The sequence below is a fragment of the Petaurus breviceps genome, unplaced genomic scaffold (genome assembly GCF_028583685.1).
Source record: "Petaurus breviceps papuanus isolate PSGF00001 unplaced genomic scaffold, PetGlider_PUasm1.0 140, whole genome shotgun sequence".
In the NCBI taxonomy this organism is placed as follows: Eukaryota; Metazoa; Chordata; class Mammalia; order Diprotodontia; family Petauridae; genus Petaurus; species Petaurus breviceps.
The window spans coordinates 47,083,445-47,109,722 of NW_027185698.1; the positions used below are offsets into that span (position 1 = coordinate 47,083,445).

The window sequence follows — 26,278 nt, forward strand, 5'->3', positions numbered from 1 at the left end:
TGAATTTAGGTCTTCCTGACTCCAGGTCCCATGCTCTAATCCACTGCACCACCTAGCTGTATTAGGTATGACTCTGTGGTCCTATCATTCTACATCTGGAGTACAATGCCCATAGGTATAGTTGTGTGTTAATTATTTGCTGACCAATACAAATGAATTACGTTGGCACCATCCAAGTAATTATATTCAAGAATCTTTCTATACTACAACAAAAAGCATGTCGTTGAAACTGTAAGCTAGTGTTGAATACAATGGAGAAACACTGAGAGCTTTCTCCTTAAAAATCTGTGTTTAACAGGGGCATCCGCTCTCACCACTGCTATTTAACTTCGTTTTAGAAACCGTAGCCATAACAACACAGCATGAAAAATAAATCGAAGGGATGGGCATTAGCAACGAAGACATTCAACTCTCTCTATTTGCAGATGATTTGATTGTTTACCTGGAAAAAGATGGTCAGTAAACAGGAAAAGACCTTAGACAAGTATCCATTATACCCCATCAATCCACAAAGATCACCTGCATTCCTAGATTCCTCCACTAAAAATAGGAAGAAACAGAGAAAAAAGCAATGCCCTTTTCAATAATAACATCCAATATGTGGGTGCCGACTAATCAAGACATCAAAGAAAACCTGTACAAAGGAGATTTCAAAATGATTTTGATAGAAATCCAGAAGAATTGAGAAAATGGAGACTGCTCACGTAAATGAGAAAAATAGAATGAAAAGGATCACAGTTCTCAGGCAGATTTAATATAGTATCAATCAAAAGAACAGCAGGTTTATTTCATAGAGCTGGCTAAAGTCATGGAAGAATTTACATGAAAAAATTGAGATAAGATTATGAGGAACTATGCAAAAGAAGGCGAGTGAAGTGGGACCAGCACAGTGCTACCTTGTATCGAAATATCCCATATAGCTACAGCTATAAAAATTGCCTGGTTCTGGAAAACAAGTAGGGGAATAGATTAAATTATTTGTATTCATTGACCACTAAAACCTGAGAATGTCAGAATTTCAAGTGTCATTAGAACAAAGAACATCGAAGCTAGACAAACCTTAAAATGCAAAGGATAGAATTTCAACACTAGAAGAGATCTTAAAACATAGGATGTCAGAAAGAGACCACAAAACATAGACTCTAAAATGTCAGAGCGGGGGGAGGGGGGGATCCTTAAAACATGGAAGTAGAATATCGGAGCTGGTAAGAATCTCAGATGTCATCTACCTGAATGCCCTCATTACTAGATGAGGAAACTGAGTCTCAGAGAGGAAAATTGATTTCTCTAATATCACACAGTTAAGAAACAACAGAATCCTTGACTTCAAATCTAGTGTTCTTTCCACTCTGTGATACCATGTTTAGTGACTGCATGTTTGAAAAGGTATCAGGGTCCAGAGGTCCTTTTATCTCATTTGGTGAGTATAACTGGAATGACCTACCTGAGTGCCACTACCATATGCTATTTCTCACAGAAATCAATTTCTCTGGGTTATCCACTGAGACACCAATACCTTATGGTCATTCAGCACAGTGTCAGATGGTGAGGATTGACCCACTGGAAAAGGAGCCCCGGGAAAAGGCTGAAGGAATGGAAGTTTACATTTTTCTTTCATTGTTTAGTTTCTGTTTGTCAATGTCATCAGCTTTCTATTTCCATGTAGCAGAAAGAGAGGAGAAATGCATCATAGAGGATATTCCCAGTGACACCTGGATCACAGGTGAGCTAACTTCACACTGTTCAAAGTGGAATGTCATATATGGCTTTATGGATTAGAGGATGATGGGATTTTGAGTATTAAGAAATCTCTTCCTCCTCCTCCTCCTTCTCTTCTCCTCCTTCCCTTCACTGTTGTGGTCACTGCATATGTTGTTTTTCTGGTTCTGCCTGCTTCACTATATATCAATTTATATAAATCTTCCCAGGTTTTTCTGAATCCTTCATTTTCACTGTTTCTTATAGTACAGTAATATTGAATTCTGTTAACATACCACAATTTGTTTAGCTGTTCCCCAACAAATAGACATATATTTTGTTTCTGGTTCTTTGCTATCACAAACAGTGCTGCTATGAATGCTTTGAATGTTTGATGGTTCTTTTTTTTCTGTCTTAGACTTTTTTGGAATATATATGCCTGGCAGATCTCTGGTACAAGTCAATAGATATTTTAGTCACAAAAAATAATTCCAAATTGCTTTTCAGGATGGTCAGTCCTATTTACAGCTCTGTAAACAATGTGCCTGTCTTCTAAAGTTCAGTTCTATAATATTGTAAGGTCTTCCTAGTGTAGTGGATAGAGAACCAGCCTTGGAATCAGGAAAATAGGGATTAAATTCAAACCTCTGAAATATGCTGGCTATGTGATACTAGATAAATCACATAATCTGTTAGTGCCCCCAGGCAACTTTTTTGGGGGGGAGAGTCAATTGGTGTTAAATGACTTGCAGAGTCACAGAGACTCATGTCCTTCCGATTCTAGGCCCAGTGCTCTATTTCCTGTACCACCTAGCTGCTGCAGAATCAGTTACTCTTTGTGACCCCATTTGAAGTTTTCTTGGCAAAGATAGGAGAGTGGTTTTCCATTTCCTTCTCCAGCTCATTTTACAGATGAGGAAACTGAGGCAAATAGGATTAAATGACTTGTCCAGGGTTACACAGTCAGTAAGTCTCTGAGGCCAAATTTAAACTCAGATCTTCCTGACATTCTATTCACTGCACCACCTAAATGCTCCTCAGGCAACTCTTTAAAGGTGTAAATTACAATTGTCAATGTGCTTTGGTAGAGATGTAACTAGGTAGACAGAATGTCCTTGTACTTTACCTCCTATAGGATCATTTTGGCAGCTGTGTGGAGGACGGATTAGAGAAGTGAAAGACTCCAGAGACCAGTTGTGAAGATACTAAGTTAGTTCAAGCAACAGGTAAAGAGATATCAAACTAGGGTGATGCCTATGTAGGGATGGGGAGCCAAAGAAAATTTGGACGCCCTTAGTCTTGCTTTCTGTATACTGGTTGTTCAGAAGGGTGTAAGACCAGAAAATCAGTGGGAAAGATCAATTAATTTTGAGTACATTGGCTGAGTCAGTATAATCACCATTGCCACTTTTCTCTGGACAAGATAGATTCCCAGGATCTCTAAGCAGGGCATCTGAGACCATAGAGTCCAAACTCTACCTGAGGAGAAATCTCATTCTCTCTCTGTCTCTCTCTGTGTGTCTCTGTGTCTCTCTCTGTGTCTCTCTTTGTGTCTGTTGCTCTATCTCTGTCTGTCTGCCTGTCTCTCTCTGTCTCCTCATCCCTGATAACTGATCACCTGGCCTCCCTCCTAGGGATGGACAACACCTTACTTGAAAGGACATACTTTTTGATAGCTCTAAATGCTATAGAGGCTTTTCTTTATCTCAGACTTGAATCTGCTTCTGTCTCTTCTACTCTTGCTCTGAGGTAGCCTCCTCTGGAGTCAATCAGAATCTGTCTCCAAGGCAGAGTCCTTCTCTTGAAGGATCTGTTCCTTCAATTGATTCAATTCCCCTATCCCTTCTCTTCTCTAGATTAAACATCCCTAGGTCTTTAGAATGATCCTCATGTGGCACGATCCCCCATTCTGATGGCCTTCCTTTTCACATGTTAAATTTTGTTTATGGTCTTTAAATATCACTGCCAAAGCTGACTACTGGACTCCAGAGGTGACCTGAATAGGACAAAAGAGAGTGTGGCAGCAAGCACCCCAGCATCCCCAGGGTGGCTGCCTACACAGGTTCTTGGATCTGCTTTGTTAAAGGAAAGCAACTCAAAATGGGTCAACAAGCTTACTTTAATCAGTCAGACATATATCGTTTACCTCGTTCAGGGGAAAAAGGTCAGCACCCCGAACTTCAGAATATACAGACAGAATTATCAAGACAGAGGAACAGATCAAGTAGACAGATTTCCAAATTGTCCAACCATTACATCCATACCAAATCAACATCTGTGTTTCAACATCTGGGTTTTTCAAAGCCGAGGTGGGGCTCTCAACAATGGCTTCCCAGAATCCAGATCAAATCACAGAACACTTCTCAAAGTGAGCCCCCAAAACAAAGCTACACATCAGGGCTTATATACCGTGTTTCCCCGAAAATAAGACCTATCCCGATAATAAGCCCTCCCCTTACTGTGTAAGATTCTTCTAAAATAAGCCCTCCCCCGAAAATAAGCCCTATTGAGATTGCTACTGTAGTGAAGGTGATCCTCTGCACTACACGCTACATTACGGTACCCTCTGTATGCACCATTCCCCCCCGCCCCGTGAAACGCACGCCGTGCTCCGAGCTGCATCCAATCAGAGCTGCAGCAGTGAGCGCGTCATCCTGTTCTTCCCCAGTGATTTGCTTATTGAATAAAGGTACATTTTTTTGTTCACATTTACCTGTTTATTAAAATTGCTGTCAATGTTCATTAAAATAAGCCCTCCCCTGAAAATAAGCCCTCTGGTGTTTTTCTGTCCAAAAAAAATAATAAGACAGTGTCTTATTATCGGGGGAAACATGGTAGCCTTCTCCTGGCTCACAGAATGTAACAACCTTATTGACCCACTGGCCAATCAAAAAGTATCTACTGAAAAACAAGCCTCCCACCCCAGGCTCCAGGTGCACTTTAGCCTAGGGGCAGGGAAGATCTTAAAAATTTACATTCCCATTACAGAGAGTAGCCCTGTTACTCCTCCTTGTTTTAAACACTGTGGTTCTCTAAATAAGGCTTAAGATTTTCCTAGCTTGTTTGTCTTGCAGTTCACTAAGGTCTCCAGTTCTTTTTGATAGTACTCATTCATTCATTCAAAGAAACAATTATTGCATGCTGATTTTGTGTGGGGCCCAGTGCATGGAGCCATAGATGATACAGAGATGAACAAGCCTGGGTCCCTGACTTCCAGAAATTCAGTTAGGAGGGTTGTGTGGGAAAAAAGAATTTGTGCCCACTTATAACTATCATACAACCTTCAGACACAAAGGTGGGTCAGTAACTTGTAACTAGGGTGAGACAACAGGGGCTTTGCTCTGAGGTATCAAAATTTAGAGGAGTTAGATTTCCTCCCAGGTGGTCCTCTATCAACCCTGTACTACAACCTCTGAATTTATCTTACTACATCCCAATATTGAGGGAGCTGATCAACACTGCTTTCCCTCCCCTCCCCTCATGCCATTTGCTTGGCATTTTCCTCTCTTTCTTTCAGGAGTGTAGAGGAGGCGGGGAGTTCATTGACTGTGCTACTGAGGCAGACTGACTTCAGAGGCCAGGCTACCCCTCTTTCTTGTGGGACTGCTTTTGACCACAGGTGACTTACTAGAAAACCCCCTTTCCCATTCCCCTGAAGTGAAGGTCAAGGTCAGTGGGTCTTCCTAAATGCCAAATGACCTCTTCCTAGTCAGTCCTATCCTGTTCCCTTGCACAGAGGCCTCAGAATAGCAGCCAGGTTCATAGTACGTCCTCAATCCCTTGGAGACTTTCCCCAGGTGCCAGAATTTCTGGTTACCTCTCTGCCTTTGTGGGACGCAATCCTACCCAGCTGAGCTAAAGTGTCCTCAAGGAAAGAATCACACTTCTATAGCCCCAAGTGGAGTTTTATGGAAAATCCAATACAATGTTTTACATTCCAGTCAGAATTTATATCGAATCTGCAGCTTTTTAGTGCAATGAAATAAAACATGCCATAGGTCTAGTGGTATTTTCAAAAATGTTGATAACGTTTTTCTATTCTCTCCTCAATCTCCTATTGAATAATACCATATTCTCTTCTCAATTTATCTCTCCTGTTCCATTGGAGAGTTCTAGCACATAGAGCCATAGCAGCCATTCTTTAGATAACCAGAGAAGTGTTGGAACTTCTGAGATGGAGGAGGAGGTAGAAATGCAGGTGAGCTTTGGGGGATGGTGAAGAAAGGGGGAGAGAGAGGGTGAGTAGGAGTCCTAACAGGATTCTAATGCCTTGTTCTTATCAACAGGTTCTTGAGCCCAAACTCTTCTCCCCACCCCCCTCCCCCCAGGAAAGGAACTCATGATAAGTGACCTTGAATGCTGAGTTGAATTTCTCTCACTGCCCCACCTCCTTCAGTTCCTCCCCCGGCCCTTCTCCCTCCGCCACATCTGGGAATTTTCCTGGTGACTTTCGGCAGCTGCTCCTTTTTCCTCTCACCAACTTAAAACTCCTCTGCTTTGCATTTGAGGCCAACACAATCTCAATCAATCAATCAACATTTATTAAGTGCCTTTTATGTTCCAGGCACTGTACTAAGCTCAATCTCATACTTCTTTCCCTTTCTAGTTATATTTCATATTACTCCTCTCCATGTAGCCTATATGCCCACCCCAAAGGGAAAACTCCCCCATCTCTCGAATAAAACATTGTATCTCCAGCTACCATTCCTTTGCTCATACTGATTTTTGTCTGGGAGATCCTCTCTTCTCCTCTGTACCTGCTGAATTCCTACAGACCCTTCCACATCTAACTAGGTTACACAAAAATCTTTAGTGGCTTCCCCTTGCCATCATCAGTCTGGCATTAAGTCCCCTTCCCCTATCTGGCATCACATTGCTTTTCCAGCCTTTTCTTATTTAAGCACTGTCCCCTCCAGAAAGCATTTCTGACCACCTTTGGTTACAGTCTTCACCATCCAACCTCTGGGTTTACTCCCCTATGAACTCTCTCCTTCCCCCTAATTTACACTCATACTGGAAAAGGTTGGAGTTGTCCAGAGAAGCTGTCGCTAACTTGGGCTCTAGGGATAATTCTTGTGAGTGTCTAGACTCTTAACATAGCTGCTCTTGAGTCCCCACTGGTGTTCTTTTTATTAACACTCAGCCATAGATTAATTTAACCCTTAACAAAGGGATTTAACTCAAGTGGTATAGGAAGATCCATGGTTACAAAACATTCCTTCCATAAATCCAGGTCATAGTCTCTCACTTTCTTGATTCTGTCTTAATGCTAGTATGGAAAGCACAGAGGGAAACTCTTGATTTATCTCCAATTTATCCCATATGGATCTTATTTGTACATGGTTGTTTGCATGCTATCTCCCCCGTTAAACTGTGAAATTCCTCATGGTAGTATCTGCCTTTAGCCTTTCTTTGTATCTTGTACTATGCAAAATGATATGGAAGTGTAGTCTTCTCTTAGATCAACATTTAGGCCACACCATTGTATAGCTAGGCTATTTCTCTGTTCAATAATACTTCCTCAACTGGGATAGTGCTACATTCTTCCAAAAAGGGCAGGAACTCTGCCTACAAGTGACAGAAATCTTTCTTATTTGATTCTTTTCTTCAGGCTCTAAGGTGTTTCTTTTTTAATCTCTTAACCAGATAGAGGCTAGGTAGAAAAGTATAACTTCTCTTTCTTTTCTTTGATTACCTTTACTGGTTTAGAGTTGGGTTCCTCTCACTTTAACTTATGGTGACCTTCCAGTATCTTTCCCAAATCTTCCTCTTTGTAAGCTATGGTCACCCAATAATCATTCACTAAATAGCTCTGGGATTTAGGGTTCCCCCAATTTTTAAATTATAAGTTTCTCCTAATGGTCTTATGCAAATGAGCTAGGAAACAAGATACTACAGTGGTATGGACTACCCAGGTCCATTGCCTCTGCTGTTTTCTGACTGTGAATCAGCTACTTGGTGCCTGATACTATATCTATCCTTGCCCCTGAGGGCAATGTCAACTTTGCAAAGTCTGAAAGGGGAGACCCCTCATAGGGATTTCATTTTGTTCACCCCCCTCTAATGTACTTTGCATGTTCTATGACATAGTATAATGACCTATGTTGAAGTCTTACCCCACCATTGGAGTGTGAACTCCATGAAGTCAAGGGCTAAAGCCAAGTTTATTTGGGGGTTAACCAATGTTTCTTGAATGCTGAATCTGCACTTTTGAAGTAATTTTCAGCTTAGAGGAACAGGTGTGGCTGGGTGATCAGCCCTTCATTCTACTATCTCCAGCTAGAAATATGTCTATCTACCACACCACAAATGTTGGTAGTCTAGGCGTATGATGATCTCTCTCAGGTGTTCAGGACAAAATGTGCTTTGCCAGGTCTTTCTAAAAAGAAAGGTAACATTAACTCACTCTCACTAGCTGAGTTTTCCTCCCACTAAATACTGGTTACAGAAACAGTGGTCACCCCGAAAGTGAGTAAACTTCTTTATAAAATTAATAAGGAAATAGAAATTAGAGATGTTAGAAGAATAAATGAATTTTCCAGGTGACAGACAAGATCTCAGCTCCACTGGGAGGGAGCCAGTACCTCCTTAGCAATATCTCTGGGGATTTGAGCACCAGAAGTCAATGGATGAGTGTGTGTGTGGGGGTGGACTTTCCATATGCCTGCTGCTCCAGGGAAATTTCCCCGTCTCCATTCAAAAGTTCTTTCTTATCTTTCTCTGAAACTGTCTCTCCTCTTCTCCCAACAGTATCTCAGAAGAAGTCCCTTCTCCACGAGGGCCAAACCTCAGAAAACAGGTTGATCCAGGTTTGGGACAGAAGTGGAATTTTATATATGTATTCATATATACATATTTGTATGTATACTTCTCTGTGTGTGCATATATAAATATATATATAATATATTATAAATTATATATCTTTTTATCCCCAATGTCTATACAGAGCTTGGCACATAGTAGGCACTTAGGAAATATCGATTGACTATGAGAGGGAACCCTTTCCCTACAATGCTCATTCACATTCTCTTCTCATGGAGTGGTAAGCCTAGCTCCATCTTCTTGGTCCTGACCTTCTGCCAGGCTGATTTTCCAGATCCCAGTCACCTGAAGAAACCTTTGCCCCCGAAACTCTCCTAACCTTCTATCCATCCCTGTCCCCACCGACTTCCAGCCTTCCTCTTCTCCCTGGCCCTGAGTCAGACTCAGCCCCCTTTCAGCCAGGCAACTTTGTGATGAAAGACTTCGAGGCTTCAGAGAAAAGGGTGGTTTTTGATGTTTTTCTTTGATCCAAAGGTAATCATTCAGATGGCTGGTGACTCATTACTTGATCAATCTCAGCCTCACCCTGCCACAGTGTCTCAAATGAGTCATGGTTTGCAGGGAAATATGGGCTTGATAGAGAATGCAGGGCATTTTAATGACCTCATAATGTATGCGTGTGCCAGGTAGCTAATCTCCAAGTGACCAGAATTTTTTTCCCAAAGGAAGAAGCAATGTGGGGTAAGAGAAAGAGGCTGGACCTGTAATCAAAAGTCCTAGGTTCCAAGCCCATTTCCACCGTTTACTAGGTGTCTGTGTTGGCCTGCCTTATGGGTAGGAGCAGTCTTTTTCCATTGACTGCAGTGCCAACACTGCCTGTCTTTAAAACTGCTCATGCATTTGCTTCTGAGGGTGACAACAGGTCAATGTAGAATATCCAGGCATGTGCTAGTTTTGCTGTCTCCCTGAAGCAGGTCTCCCAGTATCTTCATGTGAGTAATGCCATCTTATGTGGTATAGGTATTACATAAGGAACATTATCCCCATTTTACAGATTGAGTAAACTGAGTCTCAGACTCAAGGAAAAATAGTTAACCAGATTTCCCAGGCAGCCCCAATGTAATTGGCAGCAGTTGCTATTTCCAGTTCCTCTTTCTGACTATGCTGCCTCCCTGATGGTGCTGATATTCCAGCTCTGGATCACAGAGAAGCTGCTAGGGGTTGGAGGTGGGGAAGCTGTATTCCTCCCTACCCCTCATAAGAAACCACAACTTCAGGAAGTGGTACTTGGGTGGCTTGCCCCTGGAGAGTGCTGATAAGGCTATGGTTTAGTAAGGATAGAGCAAGGCTCCCTGTGCTGCTCCAAAAAGACACTTTGGAAGCCAAATGACTATTTTGGACCCCCTCTTTTCAGCGGTCCTTCTGCGAGCTATCCAGTCCTCAATAACACTATGAAATCAAGGTCTGTCTGGAGCACGTCTTTTCTCCTTTCTGGGCCCTTTTGCTCCCTCCTAGGGTTCCCTCCTACCCCAGACACCTATGCCCACCCCATACTACACTGATTCTTAAGCTCAATTTGTTTATGGCACAGTATTATTCATTTCCTTGAAGAGTGCACTGGGCAAAAGGCAGAGACATATACATACACGTGTGTGTGTGTGTGTGTGTGTGTGTGTGTAAGTTCCTTACATTTTGTGGTACCTTTAGCCCAACACATTATTTGAAAACCACTCTCATACTGTGTGTACTCTCAGCTGGCTATCAGTCCTTGGAAAGTTATTAACATTTCTCTTCCCAGCAGTATTTCCATCTTAATAGAGAATTCTTTTAGACTGGAATGCTTCTAGATCCAAAGGATGACATGAATGAATGAATGAATGAATGAATGAATGAATGAATGAATGAATGACAGCCGTGTTTCTTGGATAGGTCCTTCTTCAGAAATGATTTCTTTAGAAAGCAGCTATCAGCACAGATGCCAATCAATCATTCGTATCCATTCAGCAAAGATTTATAAAACACTTAATGAGTGTAAAACACTGCAATAGTAATAATGGCTAGTATGTACATAGTGCTTTATGGTTGGCAAAGCACTTTCCAAATTTTACCTTGCTTTATCCTCACAACAGCCCTGGGAGGTAGGTGGTATTATTCTCCCCATTTTATAAATGGGGGGACTGAGGCAAACAGAGGTGAAGTGACTTGCTCAGGGTCACACAGCTAGTAAATGTCTGAGTCTGGATTTAACCTGCTGGATTAGGGAAAACTATATCTATATCTATGTCTATGTCTTGATCTTGATCTACATCCATATCCATATCCATCTACATCTATATCTACATCTCTATTTCTATGTCTTTATATCTGTGTGTATACCTGTGTGTATGTATATGTACATATATGTATATCTATATATTCCAAGTAAATACAAATACAAAATAATTTGGGGGAGACACTTATGAGAGAGAGGAGGAAAGGCTTCATATAGGAGGTGACATGGGATAATAACATTTGTACTACCTACCTCTCTAGGACTCATAAGGCTTGAATACATGGAATGATGTGTAAAGTTCTTTGTTGCTATTTAACACAAGTCATTATTCTTATTACCTTTGGTGGTCAAGAGAACTATCCTGCAGGGTTTAGTTTAGACAAAACGACTTTCCTCACAACCCTCACCTTGACTCTTGGGGATGAATCTATTGGTTCTTGTACCTGAAATTGCCTGGGTTTCTCAGAGGAGGGCCCTTGGCTTCAGAACTGTTCTCTCTATAAATCAATCTCTTAAAAACCCAAATTTGGCCACTTTCAGAGGCCAATGTAGAAGATATTTATTTGGGTTGATGTCTTGTGAATTTCTAGCTATATCCATTTGTTTTATTTACTGCATTAAGGATGCTCCAATGGGCCATAAAAAGGGGGGGAGTCACAAAGACATGAGAAGCTATAAAATGTGACATTCCCTCCCCCCTTTATGGGTCCCCTGGCATCTTCTCCTACAGCACGGCCCAACTTTATGTCTTTGTCACAGGCTTTACTTAGATATTTTAGGGTGGAGATATATAGGTAAACAATACTTATGGCCTTTAAAAAAGTTTTATTAATACTTTTTTTTTTCATTTTTACAGCACTGTCATTTCTGAATATAGTATTCCCCCTATGTTGCCATCCTTTACTTTCTTCACTGAATTGAAACCTCTTTTGAATCAAAGTATAACAGTTCAGTAAAAACAAAAAACCAAACTAAAACCAGATACTGTGATTATGTCTGACCATGTAAGCAATATTCTGTACAGTAGCTCCCCACCTTTTTGCCAAAAGGAGGACATATGTTTATTATCTGTTTTCCAGGAGCATTACTGGCTTTTTTTTAGTTACTCAAAATTCAGCCTCCTTTTAGTCATCTTTTCATTTATATGATTGTACATTTACATATGGTTGTTCATTTATATTTATGCTGCTTTTTCATTTGTTTCACTCTTATCCTTTTATACAAATCTTTGATCTAGTAAGAGAGACCCCCAAAGAGTAGTCCTGTAGGAGATTCAGGAGAGAGGCATACTATAAAAGCAAAGAGATGAGAGAGAATGCAGAAGGGGGTGGTTGGCAGTGCTGGGACTGGCAGAAAGATCAAGGAGGATGAGAACTATGAAAAATACCATTGGATCCAGAAATTCAAGTTGTCTATGGCTTTAGAAGTCAGCTTCAGGGGAGCAGGACTGTGGGGAGTCAGAGCACAAAGGTTTAAGGAGCAAGTAGGAAGTGAAGCATTAAAAACAAGTGTGGATATATAGATAGCTCTTCCTTGGAGTGGAGCAGTGAGAGAGAGAAGGGATAAGGAGGATCACTTGAGGGGATGGCAGGGTTGAAGGAAAGGTTGGGTTGGGGTTTTTGTGTTTAAGGAAGAGAGGGATGTGAACATATTTTTAGGTAGTCAGAAAGGAAACAATAGAAATGGAGATGATGATGAAAAAGAGTGAAGCAGGGAAAGCTTCTGAGGATACAGAAGGGCCTAGGCTCAAGGATACAGACAGATTTATGTCTTCTGGAGCTGAAGCAAAGGAGGAGATGAGAGGTGAAAATGTGATGGAAAGTGTACAAAGTACCAAATAAAGATGAGCTGCTGCTCCTCCCCCTGCCCCCCCCCCACCTTCTGTGATTTTATCAGTGTCGGGAATTCCAGGTGTGGAAATTCCTTACACCAAAGCAAATAGGCAACAAGAGAGTCTTAGAGTTAACCAGGGCAGTCAGTATGTAATAGAGGCAGTACTTGGACCAAGGTCTCCTTGATTTCTTTTTCCACTATGCCATACTGTTTCTTATTATTCAGTCAATCAACAAACTACAATGTGCCAAATGTTGCAGGGAAAGACAGAACCAACAGAACACCTGCCCTCAAGGAGTTAATGTAGTTAAGAGACAACATATACATATACAGTATATACAGAACAGAAAGAAGATAATTTGGGAGGGGGACAGGGAAGCCCTAGCACCTATAGAAGGTGGTACCTGGTCTGAGTCTTGAAGAAAGCTAGGTAGTAACTGTTGTACCCCTTTTGTTGTTATTCAGCCACGTCTGACTCTTCATGACCCCATTTGGGGTTTTCTTCTTTGAAAAAATATTATTTATTTACTTTTAGTTTACAACATTCAGTTCCACAAGCCCTTGAGTTTCAGATTTTCTCCCCCTCTTTTTCCTCCCTACACAGGTGGCATGCAATCCTATATAGGTTCTACATATACCTTCACATTAAACATTAGTCAAGTTGTAAAGGGTTATAACCAATGGAATGAACGAGAAAGAAGGAACAAAACAAAAGAGAGAGAGAGCAAGTAGTTTGCTTCAATCTACATTCAGACTCTAGTTCTTTCTCTGGATGTGGACAGCCTTTTCCATCATGAGTCTTTTGGAGTTGTCTTATAACCTTGCATTGCCGAGAGGAACCCAGTCTATCAAAGTCAGTCATCACAGATACAGTGTGTCTGTAATTGTGCACAATGTTCTCCTGGTTCTGCTCTTCTCACTCAGCATCATTTTATATAATTCTCTCCAGGTTATTATGAAGTCCATGTGCTCCTCATTTCTTAGAGCACAATAGTATTCCATTATATTCATATACCACAACTTATTCAGCCATTCCCCAATTGATGGGCATCCCCTTGATTTCTAATTCTTTGCCACCACAAAAAGAACTGCTATAAATATTTTTGTACATACAGGTCCTTTTCATTTGGGGTTTTCTTGGCAAATATGCTATAATGGTTTGCTATTTCTTTCTCTAGCTAATTTTACAGGTGAGGAAACTGAGGCAAACAGGGTTAAATGACTTGCCTAGAGTCATACATCTAGTAAGTGTCTGAGACTGGATTTGACCTCAAGAAAACAAGGCTTCTTGACTCTAGGTCTGATACTCTCCTCACCATGCCATCCAGTTGCCCTTTAGCAGACTGTAATTCTTTGAGAGCAAAATTTGGTCTGTATTTGTATTTGTTCATAAATGCCAAAGTGATTTTCCTAAAGCTTAGACCCGAACACGTCACTCTCTCACCTTGTAAATGTCAGTTCTTTTTCTACTATGCCACACTGTTTTTTTTTAAATTATTATTACCTCTAGGATCAAGTATAGATTCCTCTGTTGGGCATTTAAAGCTCTTTACCACATGGTTCCTTCCTATCTTTTCCTTTTTCTTAGACATTATTCCTATCCACACATTCTGCAGTGCAGTCATACCAACCTCCATACCAACCTCCATTTTGTTTCTGTACGTGGGCTGTCTCTCATACCTAGAATGTTCTTCCTCTTCTCCACTGAACCTTGAAATCTCTGGCTTCCTTTAAGACTCAGGTTCCTTCTTCAGTAGATCGCTACCAATTTCCTCTGCTCTGGTTACTAGTACCTTCTCTAAGAGTACTAGGCCTGGAGTCTGGAAGACTGGAGAAAATCTAGTCTCAGATGTTATATATATATATATATATATATAGATTATATATCTAAAATACCTGTGTAAACCTGGACAAGTGAATTACCCTCCATTTGCCTCAGTTTCCTTAACTGTAAAATGAGTTTAATAACAATACCTACTTCTCAGGTGAGAATCAAATGAGATAGTATTTGTAGAATACTTAACACAGTGCCTGGCTCCTTCCCTTCCCTACCTTGGATATAACTATTTCTAGACATGTGGCCTTCACCATTAGAATGAAAGCCCATTGAGGGCAGGGGGCTGTTTTTGCTTTATCTTTGTATCTCCAACTCTTAGCCCAGTGCCTGATACAAAGTAACCTCAATAAATGGTTGTGGATTGATCAATTGATTTGTATCCAGAGCTCTTAGTCTTTTGAAAACCATAGTCAAATGAATTTTTGTTGAAGAAACAGACATAGACACTGAAATTGACCGAGAAGTGAAAAGTCTGACCCACATTATCCCTTCTGATTGTCTTTCCCTTGAGTAGGTTACAGAAAATCTCTTCCAAACCCTCCCTCAGAAGAACATTCCTTTTGTCAGTGAGATCCCCTCACATGGATAGTTGCCCATTTGAGGTTCAATCTGACTTGATGTTTTATGTAATATTGCATAGTTATACATTATAGATGACCATGAGGTAACATTTTTTTCTTGACTACTATGACTCCTATCATTTAAAAGTATTCCCAAATTATATAAATTACCCGCTAATCTCACTGCCTGGTTAGTGGAAAGAACCCTGAACTTGTAACCAAAATTTGGATTCAGTCAAAGGGCCGCACCCAGAAGACCTGAGTTTGAGTTCATTTACTTAGCTCTGTAATAGTAACAAACCACTTCAAATGAGTCTCAGTTTCCTCATCTGGAAAATGGGTTGTTTTAAAGACAGTATTTATGTGTGTGTACATACATATGTATATATATATATATATATCAGTATGAATGTATATATGTATATACATCAGAGGAGATAGCAGGTATATGTAAAATATATGTATAATGTGTACATATATATACAACTATATGCATATATGCATACACATATATACATATGTGTGTGTGTATGCTTTTTAGTGAGAAGGTACTAACAGTTGGGAAAAAGATTTCCATGACATAAAACAGCCTGGGAAAATTGTGCAGAATCTGAATTGGAAAGGACATCAGAGGTAACTCTAGTCTGGCTTATACCTGAATAGGAATCCCCTCTAAAATATTCATTATTAGTTTCCTTTGTGGTAACAAAAGTCTGGAAACAAAGTGAGTTGCTGAAAAAATGATGGTATATGAATATAATGGGATGTTATTACAGCAAGGGTCATCTGGCCCTCATTAGGGCACTCACCCCCATCTTAAGGCAACTTATTTCACTGTGGATCACTCTGACTATTAAATCCCTCCTTACATTGAGCTGTAACATGTTTCCCTGCATCTTCTACCCACCACTCCTAGTATGGGCCTCTGGGGCCCAGCAAAACAAGTCTTAATCCCTCTTTCCTATGACAGTGTAATCATATTCTACAAATCTGATTGTCCCCAGGCCTTTCAATTCTTCCTTATTAGAGTGGTTTGATAAATAGTGCCAACCAATATCAGGATGCAACAAGTTAGCAGGTACTAAGGGAAATGGGAAAGCATTTTAAATGGAAAAGACATTGATTCGACAGCATCTTAAAGTGTATTTAATTGAAGTAAAATTTTAAAGATGGCACCCTTTGGCCTTCCAAACATCCCAGCAGATGATATGCAGAAAACATCTGGTTAATAACTTGGCATCAATAGCAACATCTCCCATTCTGGAGGGCACTTTTTGTCGTGGCATCTCTACAGACAAGATGGGAAGATGTGGGCTAGATGGTAGCATAATCAGATTAATTTTGACCTCCAAGTGATCTGAGCTAGAGAGAGGCAAGCGATAGAAAATCTTAGAGACTTCTTCCCCAGTCAGAGGCCCTCTGGAGTTCAGTTCTGGGTAGTACATTGTAGGAGGACCACTGACAATCTAACAGGGCTGGGGAACCTGTGACCTCAAGGCCACAGGTGGCCTTCTAAGTCCTTGCCTATGACCTTATTTACAGAACAAATCCTTTAATCAAGGGGATTTGTTCTGCAAAATTTGGATTCAGTCAAAGGGCCGCACCCAAAGACCTAGAAGGCCACATGTGGCCTTGAGGCAACAGGGTCCCCACCCCATAGGATTTGTCTGGAGCGGAATGACCAGGACAGCAATGGCATTAACTACAATGTCAGATGAGGAGTGATTAGCTGATGGAAATAGGGCTGTTAATTCTGGAATGGAAGAGACATCACAACTGAGACATCACAGTTATCTATGACTCATTATCTTTAGTCCTGCCAAGTTCCACTGGGCACACAGGGGCATAACAGGGCAGAATGCATAGAAATTAGAAAGGCTGACTTCAGCTACCTTGGGAGTTTCCACCAATGGAGGTCTGAACTGGACAGAGACTGGATGACCACTTATTGGGAAACCGTAGAGGAGGGATCATTGCTCACATAAAGGTTTAATGACCTCAATCAGAAGTGTCAAACACCCAGCCTACAGGCCACATTTGGTCCAAGTGTGGCAGAAGCAGATTAAAATGTATTTGGGAAGTATTTCATTAAATAAAAATATGGTAAAACACAGATAATATTATTATATTTTAAAACTAAGTCAATATGTAGCCTGTGGGAATCCTGATGCATGGATTAATGATCCTCCTTTCTGTTTGAGTTTAATCCCATTGACCTAAGTGATCTCTGAGGTCCCTTTCAACTCTGAGTCCAAGACTCAACAAATATTTATTGAGTATCCACTGTCTGCCTAGAGAGGGAAGGTACAGGAAAACAAGGATGTATAATGAACTAAATTGAAAAGGCATTTGTTAAATGCCCTTTAAAAGTACCTGGTTCTATGTTAGACTCTGAGCTAAATACGACATAAACCATAAGCTTACATTTACTTACAAAAGCCCTTGTTTAATTTTATTACTCCCATTTTGCAGATAAATAAACTAAAGCCCAGAGAGAGGTGAAATGATTCATACAATCACCCAGTTATTAAGAGGCAGAGCCAGGGTATTGGGACACAAACCATTTTTGCCCCAGTCCAAGGCTCTTTCCATTACACTATGCTTTCTCTGGCTCAGAGGTGAAGAGGGGACATAAGACATTTAATAATCCCAATATAACTCAACAAACATTTTGTACAGGATTCTGCGCTTGTGATGGGAAAAAAAGTGAAAAAATGGCACAGTCCCTGCCCTCAAGGATCTTACAGTCTCATGGGGGTGGATGTGGGGAATATTACACATAGATTTAAGAAAAAGTATGCTGAAATTAGAATGTGAGAGGGGTAAAAGGAAATTCAGACCATGTGCTCTGGGAAAACTGGTGGAGAGAGCAGCTTCTTCTATCTGAAAGAGCCTGATACACACAAAAATAACAAGTATAAAGGTATTAGTGCATAAGAGACCAACAGACCATGAGAATTCAGAGGAAGGAGAACCCAGGACCAGAAATGGGACTCAGATCATCTGACTTCCAGGGACTTTTTTTTCATTATACTACATAACATATGGCACCAAGAAACATGTAAAAACTGCTACTGTATTTTGTGATTTAGATGAAATGAAAATGATGAATCCATTAACTATGGCCATAATTGTTCCATGCCATTGTTTGCATCTTTTTTTTTAATAATAAACATCTTTTGCATTTTCTAAATAGGGAATTACAAGGTAGAGCAATGGAACATAAAACATCAAGATTTCCTTGACTCTGCTCCTGGATTAGGATTATTTGTGACTGTTACAACTTACAATGATGAGGTAAAACAGTTTCTGCATTTCATCATTACATTTCTTTTTAAAGCTAAGATGTTAAACATTATCTATGCACACATTCAATGAACATTTATTAAGTGCTTACTGTTTACAGAGATCTCTGTTTAGACCTGGGAGAGAGAAAGTTTCTATACTATATGATCTCTGCCCTTACGTGGCCTAGAATCCATCCTCCTTATGATGCCTAAAGATTCACATAACAAGAATCCATTCAACAAAAGCTACTCATGACCTATGTGGTATAGTACATGGAATCAGGAAAACCTGCATTCAAATCCTACCTTAGATACTTACTATCTGTGTGACTCTGAGAAAGTCACTTCTGTTTCAGCCTCAATTTTCTCATCTGTAATTATGGTAATCATAACATTGCCTCGTGGGGTTGTGGAAAGCATCAGAGAAGATGATGTACGTAAAGTGCTTTGCAACCATTAAAATGCTATTTTAAAATATATATTTAAATATGTATTTTTATAAATATTAAAGTACAAATTTAAATATATTTTTATAATTACGTAGTAAACATTAAAGTACAAATGTTTGTCCTTTATACATATACACACATATACATACATAAATTTGCAATTTTGTGGTTGGTTGCAGGATCACTGTTGTACAAATGAACCCTTATAACCCCCAGGGTCTTTTTTGTCTAGTCAAGTTCAAAGAGCCTAGACACCAAGTTTTGCTCTTCATCCAGGTTGGATGGTCCCGTACATGAACAATGGTCAGAGGGAGCAGGTTCTTCCTTACTTCTCTCTTTAGGGTCCTTTTAAAAGAAGTTCTCATGGTTTTCCCAGCCTCTCAGACTTTTTTTTTTTTGCCTTTTTGGAGGGCAATTGGGGTTAAGTAACTTGCCCCTAAGGTTACAGGGCTAGTTTTTTTGTGTGGGTGTTAAGTGTCTGAGGCCAGAACCAAACTTGGGTCCTCCTGACTCCGGAGCCAGGGCTTTACTCACTGAGCCACCTAGCCACCCTCTCTAAGACTTTTTAAACACCTACAGCAAACAACAGGTTACCTTGTTGTATGTGGCAATGGGGATTAGAATGTATAGTTCTGACCAGATTTTGTCTTGAAAAGTTTTACTAAAGGTCAGCAAAGTATTGCCAAAATTCTCTAGTATAGCCTATATCAAATTTCAGAGATGAATTCTTACTAGTGAAAAGTAGTAAAGAATTATTGATCCAAATAGAGAGAAACTTTTTAGTGTCTTAAATCTGGTTTACATAAAACCTAAGTGCTGCTTATAATTGAATCGTGTGAAAAAATATCATTAAAAGTGATTGAGTCTTTAAGTAGTGAGATTAAAAATGAATAAAACATCTTTATTTGACTCCTGTGTCAATCAGTCTCATAGGACATGAAGAGCTGGCTGTGGTGCATGTTGGGTAACTTCCCATCAATTTGCTTCATTGCTTTCCTCCAAACTCTTCTCTAAAACATCCCCTTACAAGCTCTCAGTTCACAAAACTCAAAGAATAAAAAGTTTACTTTCATGCCAAATAAAACAAATGGAAAGTACAATATATTTCATAAGGAAATAATGACACCTACTAAGGACAGACACCCACCTTCTCCAGAGGCCTGTATGGACAGCCTCAGTCACTTGGAGTCACTTGCCACACTAGGGTTTCTGGCAGCAGTTAGCTGTCTCCCAAAGTTCTTCAGCCCTTGCGTCTTCCTATAGTCTTCCATAACTCCCAAGAGGTGGCAATGGAACAATTCTCCTATCATCACTTCTTCTGCACCTCTCCTTAATTTAATTAATAAATATATGTCCTTATTTTTGCTAGCCCATTTCCAGAGAACGATATTTCTCCATCTGGGCATGGCACAAAGAAATATTTTAGACTTTCCATGATTTTAGTAGGAGCCATCATTTTCCCTGAACATAGCACAAATATAGACTCTGACAAGGGGGATCTCTGCTATAAATTCTTTCCTTGACATATTTCCTGCTGATCTCAAGCCACACAGAAGCTTGCCCAGGAGTAAGAAACATCCTGACCCTTCAAGTCTATCGCTGAAACCAAGTTGAGGTATGGGGATTACAAAGCCTGGTGTCTTCTTTCTCTTAGGAACTTGGGCAGGGAATGGACACTCCCTATTATTGGGGAAACTCAACAAAACACCCCAGTTTCTTCCCAATAATCATTTCTCAAATTTCCATGAATGGGTGTATTATTCAAATTACTTTTAAGGAAACTTATACTGATGGAAATTAAATATTTTCCTAGTATCACTATGGCCAAGAAATGAGTGGGAAGAAGAAATAATTCCACTTCCTGATACACACACACACGTGTGTTTGTGTATATATATATATGTATATTACAATATTTTATAATAAATACATGTTTTAATTTGTTTTTATTTGATTCTGTATGGAGCTAGGTGGCACAGTAGATCGAGCACCAGACATGGAATCAGGAAGACCTGAGTTCAGATCCAACCTCAGGCACTTACTAGCTATGTGACCCTGGGCAAATCATTTAATCCTGTTTGCCTCAGTTTCCTCATCTATAAAATGAGCTGGAGAAGGAAATGACAAGCCACTCCAGTATCTTTGCCAAGAAAACCCCAAATGGGGTCATGGAGAGTCAAACACGACTGAAAATGACTTTACAAATGGAGAACTCCTGGTATGGAAACTCCCTCCACTGTTGCAGCCTGGCAGTCAATCTGTAACTTACAGTCTTTAAGAATTTCATTAGGTCCCGAGAGATTTCCGAGGTATCCATGATTATGTAAGTAGTATATGTCAAAGGCAGTACTTGAATATGGGTTTTCCTGACTTTAAGACTGACTTTTTCTCCAGTAAGTTATTATAATGTGTGTGTATTTTCTTTCAAAGCAATCTCCTTTTGTATGTCTATGTGTCTATGTATATATGTCTGTATGTTAATCTCCTTTTATAGAGTCTATATGCCACAATGACCTGTATTCAGACTAATATAGTATGTGAAAGTCCTAAAAAGGATCACTACTATAACTTGATTTACAAACTATTGAAACATTTCCATTGTAGGTATTATTGTCAAAACTGTATGGACCACAGGGGACATTCACATTCACATCACACTCGCCTGGAGAGCACATCATTTGCTTAGAATCTAACTCTACAAATCTCATCTCCTTCGGCGGTAGTAAGCTGGTAAGTTGTATTCCTTTAATGTCTTTGTTAATGGAACCCCTGACAGCATCATTCAGGCATGACGCTAAGACGGTTATACTCAGAGCTAGTTAGACATTTCTTCCAGTATTCCATCCAGATCTGGGTTTAGTAACTGAAGAGGAAGCCGGGGAGCTTGGAAAGAATTCAAAGGAGAGCCACAAAGTTGATTAAAGGGTTGGAAAATAATTCTAAGGGATGGCTGAAAGAACTGTGATTACTCAGGCCTGAAAAAAAAATGGAAAACTGAATGGTGAATTCATAATGGTATTCAAGTAAAATCGTACTCATACAGAAGGGAAGGTGGCCCATTCTTTGTTTCTGCTAAGAATCCAAGAGTATTTGGCCTGCTGGATAAGAGACTTGCATGACATGTATGGAGGCCATAGTAGTGATAGTCATTAGGGCCAGAGTCATTCTCAAGCAGGCTGGAAATAAGGCACTGAGAGTGGTTTACAAACTCTTTGTGGTTAGTGAATGACCATTTAATGTATTGCTTCTATAATGAGAAACTTCTGCATGGTGGGGAATGGGAAAAAAGAGAGAGGGTGGTCATGTAATGAGAATGAGGGCTAGTAGAAGGACAGGCTATGGGTGCTATTGGTACCCAGAGTCCCATAAAGAAGTCTAAAGGGAAGCTGATGGAGAAAGAGAGAGGGAAGAGGGAGAGAGAGAGAGAGAGAGAGAGAGAGAGAGAGAGAGAGCACTCTTGTGGTAGACATTGTGCTAAGCACTGAGGATTGCTTATTATTTTTTGTCCTTCATTCTCGAAGAGGGCCTTGACTTGCAAGTGAATTGGATTTAAATATAAGCAAATAAGGCCATCTATCCCTCAGGAAGCTTAGATTTTAATGGGTTTAATGGGGGAAGGCAACAGATAAAGAGGAACTGTAAAATGGAGAGGGATGCCTGTTTAGGGATAAGACATAGGAAGAATGAGTGGCATAGGAGTGAAGTGAGGGCACAATGAGATGATCAAAGGACTATGGGACGATGGACCTCGGGGACGTTTGGCCCCTAGTGGAGGACTTGTAGGGGAAAATATATGAGTTTTCTAAAGAAGCCTTTCTCAGTCCCCTTTAATGCTAGCACCTTCCTTCTGTTGAGTATTTCCATGCCTATATCTTGTTTATATATAGTTGTTTGCACATTGTCTCTCCTTTCAGAGTATGGGGTCATTGAGAGCAGGGGATGATTCTTCCCCCCTCTCCTTTTATTGTTTCCTTAGCACTTAGCAAAGTACCTGAGAAATAGAAAGTGTTTAATAAATGCTGTTGACTAACAATGAAAAGGCATGGATAGATTATAATTTGTGCTATTGAAGAGACTATCTACATAGCTTAGATCAGAGATCAATTAATTTTTGGAAGTATTTCCAGGACCTAGCATAGGTACCCATGGCATGTAGTAGATGCTTAATAAATGTTATTAAATGAAAAATGAAAAAAAAAACCTTGATTTTCTCATCTGTAACATGAAGGAGTTGTACTAACCAATCACTAAAAGTTCCTTCCAGCTTTACATTTGTTATCCTATGATTTAGTGAAGAAAGATTTTCATTTAACAGCATCTACTGTTGTTTAAGCATCCACTATGGGCTTGGGTCTATGGCTGGAGGGAATTTTAAAAATCCCTCTATGATGACACAGTCTCTGCATTCAGGGAACTTACAGTCTAATGGGGGAACATGACTTAGGCAAAGCTGCATGTGATGGGACCAAAAGAGACATCCAGACAAAATGTTCTAGGAAAATGTGAACAAGGATAGTGTACTTGGGAATGAAGAAGGGAAGACCAAGGAAAACTTCTGAAGGACAGAGGGCAAATAAAGAAATAAAAAGGAGAGAAAGAGGAAAGAATTTCCACTGAAGCCAGTTTCTGAGAATTGAATGTCAACTGTGGTTTTAAAAATCTGGAAAACTTTCTTTTTATTGTTTGTTTAGCGGATCCACTTGGATATTCGAGTTGGAGAACATGACCTTGCTGCAGTAATTGCTCAAGCAAAGGACAAAGTTAATGAAGTTAGCTACAAACTGGAACATCTGATCGAGCAAATAGAGCAAATCCTCAAAGAGCAGAACTATCAAAGGGTGGGTAAGGCTGCTGGCATAGTGGAATTCTCCTCTCTGTACCGGGCCATGTAGACTCCTTGGGAGAAGCTGCATGAGAGCAGGAGAAAATAAATCCACTATTCTCAGGAACTCTTTTCTTGACTGAGTGGCTCAATCCAGATTCGACTGGTGTGCTTGCTAGCTGGGCACCCTTGGCTTAGCTCCTAGCTTGGCTCTTTTCTCCATTTCCTCATCTTTAAAATGAGGGGATTGGGCTTGATGAGCTATAAGGTCCCTTCCAGTTATCAATTCTGTAAATGGGCAAGCATTTTTTGGCATGAGTCCACTCCTGTGAATAAGCAGACTAGTTCAGGGACAACTCATGCTTTCCTTCCCTCTGTTTCTGTCCTGATTCTAGCCATACCCACTCTGGAGCATGCAGCCCATAGTACCTGGGCAAGGGGAAGGCAGGGAGGGAGAGATCTGCTGAGGGGACTGACACACATTTCCTTCTACTACCATGTTTCCCCGATAATAAGACCTATCCCAAAAATAAGCCCTCCCCTTACTGTGTAAGATTCCTCTAAAATAAGCCCTCCCCCGAAAATAAGCCCTATTGAGATTGCTACTGTAGTGAAGGTGATCCTCTGCACTACACGCTACATTACGGTACCCTCTGTATGCACCATTCCCCCCCGCCCCGTGAAACGCACGCCGTGCTCCGAGCTGCATCCAATCAGAGCTGCAGCAGTGAGCGCGTCATCCTGTTCTTCCCCAGTGATTTGCTTGCTGGCGCCATTGAGAGCAGTGCCGCGGAGGAGAGCGGAGGCAGGACAACATAAGCCCTCCCCTGAAAATAAGCCCTCTGGTGTTTTTCTTTCCAAAAAAAATAAGACAGTGTCTTATTATCAGGGAAACACGGTATGGAAGCAGCTGGGTGAAGTGATGGCTAGAAAGCAGGAATTGGAGTCCAGAAGACCTGACTTCGATTTAAACCTGACCTCGGATACCTACTAGTTATAGGACTCTGGGCAAATCACTTGGCCTCTGCCTACCTCAATATCCTCATCTGTAAAATGAGGATAATAATAATAGCATCTACCTCCTAGTGTTGTGAGAATAAAATAAAGTAATATTTGTAAAATAGAATACTATGTAAATGCTAGTTTTTATTATTATATTATGTAATAATATAATAATTATTATTATTATCCACCAAAATATGTGTTTGCCCTACCACTGTGTAGAACTCAACAGGTACAGATCCTGTCTCTACTTAGAAGACAGAGAATCTAGCTGATTGATGAGTATATGTAATATTGGCTATTGGTAGCATAAATCGGATAAAGCACGTGTTACTTTCTTTTTTTTTTCTTTTTGGAGGGGGGAGGGTAGGGCATTTGGGGTTAAGTGATTTGCCCAAGGTCACACGGTTAGTTTTTGTGTGTGTGTGTCAAGTGTCTGAGGCTGGATCCGAACACAGGTCCTCCTGACTCCAGGGCGGGTGCTCTACTCACTTTGCCACCTAGCCACCCCCTATGTGTTACTTTCTTGATATTTCATGTGGAAATATACTGTGGTATTTTATAATGTTGAACCTTACTTTTTGATGCTTGGTTAAACAGCACACTGCTGCTCATAATATTAGAACAGGTTTCTTGTGCATACATACAGATCATTGCCTGATAATAAAACTACCTTGAATTTATACAGAGCCTTTCCCCCAAAGAGCATGCATTTTTACCTACCCTTATGAAACTAAATCTGCTCTTTTTTTTTCCTCCCGAATAGGTACGTGAAGAAAATTTCCGAATGACCAGTGAAGATACAAACAACAATGTTTTATGGTGGGCTCTCGCTCAAATGTTAATCCTTATCTCGGTTGGAATTTTCCAAATGAAGTCCCTTAAAGATTTCTTTATAGCTAAAAAGCTGGTTTGAAATGAAGTTAAAAGAGGCAAATAAACTGTACAATGATTTGCATAATGTCTAAGTTAATAAAACAAAATGCATAAATATGTATTACTTTGTGGGGAATTTCAAAGGATCAAAAGTTGAAATTAAATCTCTGTTTGATGAGCATCATAACACCCTCCGGCAAATAAACCATGATTACAAAAGCAAAGTTTAGCCAATAACCAAGCTTCTGGATTTTATTTGCTAGCAGGGTGGGGAGGAAGTGCAGCAGGACAGGATCCAGTGCTCATCTTAACCTTGATATGGGTCAACTATAGAACTCTTCATGATAAATAATTCCAATGCACTTTACTGGAATATTTTCTTTCTCTTAATGTTCCTTTTATAATAGTAACACCTTTATTCCAAGGAGATTCAAAAGTTTGTTTCAGAAAGACTATATCTCAGCTGCAACCACTGAGAAGATAGGGACAGAGACAGAGAGAGACAGAGACACAGAGAAAGACAGGGAGAGAGACACAGTGAGAGATGGAGAGAATATGCCATTAGACAGAGATAGAGTGATCAAGAGACAGAAAAGGAGATGTGGAATCAGGGGTTCTTAACCTGGTGTTATGGGAAAGGGAATCTAAGATCTTCCCTGCCCCTTGGCCCTTTGATAGGCTTAAGTGACTCTGAGAACCTTCCTCGATTTGAAAATATACTCTGCCCCCTAATAGGATGAATGTGGTCACCTGGAGCCTGTGTCGGGAGGCTTGTTTTTCAGGAACACACACACCTTGGTATTTTGTGATTGGGCAGGGGGTCAAGAGGGTTGTAACATTGTCTGACCCTATATATACCCTGATCTGAGGTTTTGCTTTG

The 26,278-nt window shown here is 40.3% G+C and overlaps 1 protein-coding gene across 1 annotated transcript; it reads left to right on the plus strand.

Moving 5' to 3' along the window:
- The first annotated feature begins 895 nt into the window (after positions 1–895).
- On the plus strand, positions 896–25,981 carry LOC138150809 (transmembrane emp24 domain-containing protein 11-like). Its single transcript, XM_069074268.1, has 5 exons — positions 896–1,723; positions 18,159–18,259; positions 21,303–21,428; positions 23,390–23,536; positions 25,289–25,981. Exons 1-5 carry the CDS (start codon positions 1,360–1,362, stop codon positions 25,436–25,438), a joined length of 888 nt encoding a protein of 295 aa, XP_068930369.1. The 5' UTR covers positions 896–1,359; the 3' UTR covers positions 25,439–25,981.
- The last annotated feature ends 297 nt before the right edge of the window (positions 25,982–26,278 follow it).

Coding starts and splice junctions, on each gene's coding strand:
- LOC138150809 (XM_069074268.1), top strand. CDS start 1,360: ATGTTTAGTGACTGCATGTTTGAAAAGGTATCAGGGTCCAGAGGTCCT. Junction 1,724..18,158: donor CAGTGACACCTGGATCACAG/GTGAGCTAACTT, acceptor TTTTCTAAATAG/GGAATTACAAGGTAGAGCAA. Junction 23,537..25,288: donor AAGAGCAGAACTATCAAAGG/GTGGGTAAGGCT, acceptor CCTCCCGAATAG/GTACGTGAAGAAAATTTCCG.